The sequence below is a fragment of the Antrostomus carolinensis genome, unplaced genomic scaffold (assembly GCF_000700745.2).
Source record: "Antrostomus carolinensis isolate BGI_N321 unplaced genomic scaffold, ASM70074v2 scaffold23489, whole genome shotgun sequence".
In the NCBI taxonomy this organism is placed as follows: Eukaryota; Metazoa; Chordata; class Aves; order Caprimulgiformes; family Caprimulgidae; genus Antrostomus; species Antrostomus carolinensis.
In genome coordinates this window covers 15,335-23,619 of record NW_010336725.1, presented here as the reverse complement: position 1 = coordinate 23,619, position 8,285 = coordinate 15,335, and the positions used below count along the sequence as shown (strand labels likewise).

The following is an 8,285-nucleotide window of genomic DNA, read 5'->3' as shown; positions in this document are numbered from 1 at the left end:
CCTCCTGCTCCTCCTCCTCGCCTCCTCCATGTCTGCTTGCAAAGGTGAGGAGCATCCCCTCGCAACCCCCTCCTGCACGGCCAGCCCTGCGGTATTTCGGGGGAGGGGGGCTGCCGCTGCCGGGCACGCTGTCGGGGTTGGTTTTGGGGGCTTCCTTCTGTATCCCGGCAGGATGACCCCGTCCTGGAAAAGTACTATGCTCCAGCAACTTGGGGAAGTGGTTTTTGTTAAAGGCGATTTCCTTTTAAATGTAATTTACTCTGGTTGAAAAGCTAACAAAAGAGAAACGATATATAGCGCGGAACTGTAGGAAAATTTCGGACACTGTGGATGTCGCTTATCCCAACCTGAAGCAATATTTATGGCATGAGGAATCCTTGGGGGTGGAGATTCCTCATGCAATAATAGGAAGGGACGGTGCTACTGAGCTGCTTTAGGCGTAGAGCTTGATTATTTCGATTTAGTTTGAAATGTTGTCTTACACCTGAAACTTGCTATTTTTGTGGCAGGGAGTGCTTGTGGAAAAAACACAGACTTTTTAACAAAACATACTGTCGTTTCTATTCTGTTTCCCCACTCCAGATAAATTAACTACTTAGATGTTAACTGACTTATACCCTGTGAAGTAACTTTACAAAATAAGTTGCTGTGCAAGGAGTATTTTCGTTTTGTTTATGTTATAGGGGTGTGAGTGTGTGAGTTGCTTTCATCAGGAGTTTTTGGTTCTCTTTTTTGTGTTTATTTTAAATATCAAGAATCAAAGAAAGCTAAGTACAGTATACTTAATATTCTGTTATATATTATGGATATGTGCAAGAGAGGAGGGAAGGAAACGAAGGGCAAGGATGAGAAATGGCACACAGTACTTCATCATTGTTCTTATAGAAATTATTTCCAGGAGCTTGCGTAGGGACAGCAGTGGAGGGAAGAGAAGATGTAAAAAGTGAATCCCAGGTTGAAAAGTGACTGCAACTGTGCAGCTGGCATTCTGCTGCCTTGGAAGAAGTTGTGTTTTTAGAAATTGGCAGAATTGAAGGATAAGAGAACAAATGCGTTGTGGACAGTGTCGGTTTCCTCCTCCCATGTTCCTTTTGAATAGGATTGCTTTCCTCAATAGCACTCACTCTATTTTTTTTTTTTTTTTAACCTCTTTCATGGTTATTTTGTGTATATCACAAAAGAGAAGATGTAAATGTGTATATCACAAAATAACTTAATGTTTCCCTGTGTGTGCTGTTGTATATGTGTGTAAATGAAGTCATGTAGGGACTGCAGCACTGTTCTGGATGGGGAGATGGAGGGACACTGCTCGGGACTAGGAGCAACATAGTCCTAGGAGCGAGCACAAAACAGATGGGACTGCACATGAAATAAGTTTTGTGGGTAAATGGAGAAGGGTTAAGGAAACTTAGGAGCTGGTGAAACAATTGCATCTCCTCTGTCCAAAAGTCAATGCTCCGGGCGAAGGGCAAGCCGTAACCTTCAGGCTTTCTCGCCTGCAGCCCTAAGCTTTAGAGGATATTTGATTTCTTCTGCTCCCCCCTGGAAAGCCTTGGGAATGAGGCAATAGCAGAAGCAGTGTTCAGAGACAGGGAGGCAAAGGTTTAATGGGGAAGGTGTGTTAGTCTGAAGCGCTGCCCAGTTCCACTCTCTTTGCAGCCAGGATGTCAGTCCCATGCAATATGCCAATTTGAATACACTAATTTAAGAGAAGCAAATAAAGTAAGAGAATTGTAGCACCTTTAATTTATTTGGCATTTTTCCTTGAACTAAAACAACCATCCAAAAAAGCAAATTTTTCATTGGAAAGCACTTTTCTTGTTATGTGAACATCTTGGAGATTTAAAAAATATCCCACTTCTATGTAGTGTGAAATTAAGAGCCCCTCTAATCCTTTTTTGGGGAAAACAAGCATCCAGAATAATTAGTCACCTTAAGTCTGTGCCAGTACCAAAATGTGATTTTAAAATCCACCCCTTAATGCCTGGAACTAACTACTGTTGTAATTATTGTTATTAGTTGTACATGTAAAACAAATGGAGATGATGAGCATTCATACCCTGCTCACTTGGCCATTCTATCTAATCCTATCTTCACCTCTTTTTTGCATAATTCGGCTCAATTCTTTGAAACAAAAATGTGACCACAGCCTAATTATAGGCTGTCTGGAAGGTTATAAAATCTCTATTAACCTGAGGTCTTTAAGAACAGTGTATAAACTGGTTAGGCATGGCTCATGGGCAGCAACTTCGGTCAGGCAGATCATAGGGTTTCCTGCAGTGCTAGGACTGTATAGGTAAAGCACCACCCTCTCCAGCACTAATGTCCCTCCCAGGTGAGTTATAACACATCCCCTCAAGGATACGCTTGCGTGGTGTCTAGTGTGCTCACAATTCAGTGATGCTCTTTTCTATTATTTGCAGAGACTCTAACAATACATTGCTATTAGAAACATACTGCCAGATAAAATAGCAATGTGGAAAGATGGATACGCTGGGTGCTGAGTGGCGAGGGACCCAGAAACAGTGACTTCCAGGTCTGCAGCCTGGGGGGGCAGAGAGGGGCAAAGAAGCTGCCCCCAGGCCAAGCATGGCATCACTGCAGCATTATGCAATTAATAACACATTTAATCTTCTAAGGGACTGAACTTTTTCCATATCACATATGCCAAATAGAGGAAACAGCACCAGTTACGCATGTACTGTCTCCCACCTTCACAAAAACATCACATTCATATCATGGGCATTATTCATATGCAAGTGTATGTTACATAGCATATGTTTAATTCTTTAATTGTAACATACAAGAAAGCAAGAGGTAGGATCCAGATTCTCAACTTGCGGTGCATGCGCTGGAGGTGAGCTGAGTTCTCAGAAAGCTCAAGGCTATAGGTGCTGGAATGTGTTTTCCTGAGCAGGTCATAGCATTCAAGAGCTGCCATGCAAATTTTCTTGCCTGCTACTTGTTGCTGAGAATGGACTAATGCTAACCTGACCCTCAGTGAAACCTATTTAATTTCCACACTGTTTATTGCTAAGGGATATGAGCGTCCGTATCTGCTGTGCACTTGGGAAGAAGCCTCTTGCTGTACTGCTAACATAGAGCAGGCAGAAACTACTGGACAAAGCCCCCAATACCTGAGGCAGCAGACTTCCTTGGACCCCACAGTTCTCAGACTTCGCAGTTAGCAAGTGTGCTTAGGTATCACATCGTGTTCAGAGTGTTTATGTAAATCACTGACACAGGATACTTATACAGATGACCTTTGCTGTACAGTATTGCTAAGCACAGTTTGTGCTTCCAGGGGCACCGATGCCATCCCAAGCACTCGAGGCACGTGAGGATTTGCAGCTGTGGAAAGAGGTAAGCATCACCTGCCATGTGGCATACTCCCATTTCTTCTGTGCCCATCCTTGCTACAGTCACACCTCACTCTTGAGTATTTCTCTTGCACAGAGTTCAGGTGCCTCTTCTTCTAGTCCTGCTTCTCCTGTACATTTCCTATGCTGACGTCAGTGAAAAGGTGAAACATCTTATTTTCCAGATTTTTCTGAACAGTTGTTCCAGGAGAATGTTGAGGCTGGGTGTTGAGATGTCATTCTGGGAAAAGACTGTCTTGTCTCTATGGAGACCTACATTTCTTAGGAGTTGTTATTTAACTGTCAATGACCAGGCAGTTACTGTCCCTGGAAGCAACACATTGTCACATCTGGTAGTTTTATAGTCTGGCATATATAGTCTGTATATATAGTTTATATATACAATATGCAGGAATTGTTTCAGCTCACCTGTTCTTACCTCTTGCTTCTGCTGTTCTGCACACAGGGTTGGGACACTGTATTTAATCCTAGCCTAGCCTCTCAATTTACTAGGTAAAGGATAATGTACTATGTCAGCTAGCCCCTCTAACATCTACTGATCGCTGCCATAACTTCCACACTCATCTTTGAAATGAACATTTGTTTTGGTGCTAGGATGTGACACGTGTTAACACGGGCTCTTCCCTGCCCTTTTGGAGCCGGCAGAGTGGCAGGGCAGAACACGCAGAGAGCGTTTAGCCTGCAACTCGCATGCCCTGGCGTTGCTGTAACCTTCAAGTATTCCATTGACATTTAGTTTTGTAGCTTCTGATAACATTAGAAAGCAAATGACTCACCAGGGGTACAGATGCTGAGAGTAAATTTCTTCCTATTGAGGCCATTACAGGAGACACTTCACTTACTGTCAGCTCCCCTGAGTTCGTATTGGAAGTATTGTCCCAAAACCTAACATCTCTCTAGGCTGGCACTTGAACAAGCTCTGGTGATATTTATCTCTTGGGAAAAAGTGATGGTCTTGGGAAGTAAGATCCTATAAAGAGTTTTTAAAAATGAGTTATTTACATTCTGGATTTAAAATGGTGTTTTATACATTTATGTATTTATTGCTAAGATTTGCTAGTTGTAACACGGGATTTGTCCCTGTGGTGACTGGAAACAAAGGCAAAGTTCCCGTTGATTTCAGGGAAGAAAAAGTATGCTTAAGATACTGAATTCTGTGTAAAATTACATAATATAAGCGATATCAAACTTGCTATCATAGCAAGAATAATGGAGGACTGGAGAGGGTCTAAGGAAAGAGAATTAGGTGCATAGCTAAATACCCTTAATCAGCTTGATTACAGAATCATGCTAGTTCATCAGAGTTTCTTGGAATGAAAAGAATCCATTCTTCCCTGTTTGTTAATTTACTAGTTGATCATTCAGGAGATGCCCTGCCTCTAACTTAACCTAATATTTTCCAGGAATGACTCTGAGTTTATAAATGTGGGAACTTTGTAACTGAGTATTGTGTTCCTTTACTTGGCTCTTACATCCTTTTATTTCTTTATGTTATTTAACCAACCCCATACAACTCACAAGCTCCCACCTTCAGGCCACATTTCTGAGGTAGGAGAGAAAATTACAGAGAAGATGCATCAAGGGTGATAGAAACTATTAAAATTTTATTTTTAAAAAAGGAATTAACAGAAACTGTGGCTTTTCCTCAGCCCTTCCTTTGTCCATGCAGGTTTTAGCTGAGAGATACCTTGCCTTGCATTGTGTCGAACACAAAGCAGTCTCTGGCTTGTCCTGCTACTGAATTATGGTAGTTCTCTAAGAGTCACCTCCAACTACAAAACAAGCAAATAAAGCAATTAAAAAAAAAAAAAATCCTTCACCAAGAAGAAACGGCAAATTTTTAATGTAGGCTTCCAAAATTACTTCAGCTTAGTTTATCTTGTTTACTGCTGATTTCTCCCTCTACATTTTCTTACCCTGAAAGTAGTGAAGCTCAACTAATATACCCAAACAAATGCAAAATGAAGGGAAAAGAGAATGAGGAGGATGTGTTGCTAACAAAAACTGTTCAGAAGAGGAATTCTGTGAGCTATTAGCTTTCCCACTATCTCTGCTAATGCTTTCTCATAGATCGTCTCTAGAGAAATGAATCATCTCGTCTTGAAGTACTCAGATATGCATTATTTGTTTATTGCTTTTTTCGTTTAATGTTTTCTTTGCTAGAGAGTGCTGTTTATGGCTTTTTGCCTATAATAAAATCATAAGAGCCATTGCATTCCCTACTCTTTATTTAAAAAAAACCAACATGTTTTTTATGCAGTCTGCAAACAACATGATTGGCAAAGTTTTTGGCATCTGGATTAACAATAACAATGGAAAAAAATAGTGCATACCAATGGCAGTTGCTATTGATACAATTTAAAAACTATATAATGAAAAGTTAAGCATCTTTTTTTGTTATTATTAAACTGTGCAGCTTCAGTTAGAGTACTAGAGATTTTTAATTTTCCTTACAGAATACTTTGAGCTTTGTGCACTGGTAGTATTACTTCCATTAATTCAAATACCCTTCATTCCGTTTCTTCTCTCTTCTTGATTAATAACTGCACTAAAAATTATTCAGTGTTGTGGGATTCTTTCATCTGGAAAAGAGACAACAGAAGGAGGATGTGATTATTTGTCTGTTCAAGGTTATGAACAGTAGGGAGTAGGATGGGTAGGAATCACTTATTCATTGCTCCTTCCAAGACAAGATCATGATTGCACTGAATGAAGGTAGCTTTGAAAAGACTGACCAAGACAAACAGAAGTGGTATTTCATGCAGTGTTTAGGAAACCCTTGCCACAGGACATTGTGGATGCTAAAAGTTTGCAGTGGTTCAGAGGGATACTGTTCAAATTCAGAGCGCATAAATCCACTGAGCTTTATTACAAAGGACCTACTTCCAACTCAAAGTGCTTGCGCTGCAGATTGCTGGGGGTTGGAGAGCATGGGTTTTACTCAACCGCTGGCTATGTCCTGGGCTCTTCCCCAACTGTTGACATTTGGCCATTTTTGGAGATAAGGTGTAGAGCTGAACAGACATTTGTTTTGATCCAGATAAAATTGGAGTTGGGACTTTATGGTTTGGTTTGTGGATTTGTTTGCTTTGGTTTTGTGTCTCTGTGTGACATATTCCATTCTGTGCTGATGTGTCTAAGTTAGTTAGCAATAACTTTTTCCACTGTGCTCTTTAAATTTAGATCCCTTAAAATATATTGAATAGATCTCTTCCTAGTACTGTGATTTGGGAACCACCTTCTTTAAAAAAATCTTGCAAGGCTCCTCATTTGCCAAAGAAATCACTGCAAACCTCAGATACTGGCTGCTTGGTGACTCGCACAAATTGAGTGGCACGCATAAGATGTGCTGGCATATATCATAATCACTCAAGAGATGCATGTGTCATACACCTGCAGCGATGCTGCAGTCCAATTGGAAGGGTTATGTTTGAGGGCTGCTCATTGAATCACTTGCTTTAGTTTTGTACTTTTCTTTGTAGTGTTGTACAGAAGAGATTTAAGTTCATAGTCCATACCTCAGATGCTTAAAATTGTAATTTAAAGTGTGACTCAGCCTGAGCAGGTTACACATAAGAGAGGCATTAGGCGGGTAAGAGAATAAAGGACATAGAGTTGTATGTGTTTGTTCAGATCAGGCAAGTATATATATATTTTTTTTAATGTGGTTAAGGCCTTTTTTCCCCTTGAAAACAAAATATTTCATGAATGTACCTATAAGGACTCCTTATGGTGGACAAGTTTGCCATGCCTTTAGCTGCACTGAACTGTTTCTGACAATATGCTTGTTTTTATTAATCTGACTTCTTAAAAAGGACTGTGTGAACTTTTACAGATAGACGATGCATGTTCTGCCTACCTGTCCACAGATTCTCAGCCTCAGGTGAGTCAGAGGTTACTTTATTATTTTGTTACTATTTGGTATATGCAGTGGGATTGGAAGTGTGATACCTGAGTTCATGTTTTCTTTGCACTAGGTGTCCAGTCCACTGGAAGAGCTTTGTTTTTTGGTCACGGGATTTCTCCAGAAACCACAGGTAACACACACAAAAGACTACTTAGCATTTCTGAAGCCTGGTCTCTCAATGAATCCTGAGGAGCCACTATCCGAAGTGTCAGTCAGTGTTGGAAGTAATACTATCAGTTCTTACTCTGAAATGCTGTGTGTCCTAATCCAACACCTATTAAAGATAACAGGAAGACTCCAGTGTTTGGAAAACAATCTCCACGTTGGGTACAATTTTTTAGGTGTTTTTATTGCTCTAGATTAGAAAAATTGGGAGCTCTCAATGAAGAAAGGAATTTAATTCAGAGAGTCTAGGGATATACAAAGGAGCATCCACTAAACCCATCTACTCTTCTAGTGGAGAGTAATCAATGCTCTCTACAGTGTTATAAAATAATAATTACATTGATAAGCAAAGGCATGTAATATATCTGTCAAGGAAGGACAATATTCCAATCCAGTACTGAAGAGTTTATAATATAATCAAAATTGTCCATTGCACTCTTATTTTTAACAAATAAAGGCTCTCTACCAATTATTATTCCCACAGGGTTTAGATGAAAAAGACAACACCAAAAGGGTAAGATTTCTATGTATGTTTTACAATCACACTAAAATTGTCAAGAAAAGCATAACACCCTTGGCCTGTTTTGTAGTAAAACCCCACTTTTTTTTTGAACAGTTCTTATTTCATTATTCTAAGACTCATGACTCAGGCAACTCAGACATCATGGTAAGTGGCATAGCACCTCCTTGTGAGTACATGTGTGCTTGTACCTAAAATCAGGGTGAAGTTCCTTTTTGCAGTAGTCTCTCTAGCTGTATAGCAAGCTCAGAACTGTGAGTTTCATGTTTGAGGTATAGAATGTGTTTTAATAACATGGGAGAAGATCATCAAT

At 40.1% G+C, this 8,285-nt stretch overlaps 1 protein-coding gene across 1 annotated transcript in view; it reads left to right on the top strand.

The window, feature by feature from the left end:
- Positions 1-7: 7 nt before the first annotated feature.
- The window catches only part of NMU (neuromedin U), a gene marked incomplete at its 5' end in the record, with an annotated part of 18,052 nt that continues 9,774 nt past the window's right edge, over positions 8-8,285 (top strand). The window contains 6 exons of the mRNA XM_010174969.1: positions 8-44; positions 3,305-3,363; positions 7,216-7,263; positions 7,358-7,417; positions 7,937-7,966; positions 8,069-8,119. Of these exons, the coding sequence (XP_010173271.1) occupies positions 8-44; positions 3,305-3,363; positions 7,216-7,263; positions 7,358-7,417; positions 7,937-7,966; positions 8,069-8,119 (285 nt within the window). The remainder of the gene's footprint in view (positions 45-3,304; positions 3,364-7,215; positions 7,264-7,357; positions 7,418-7,936; positions 7,967-8,068; positions 8,120-8,285) is intronic.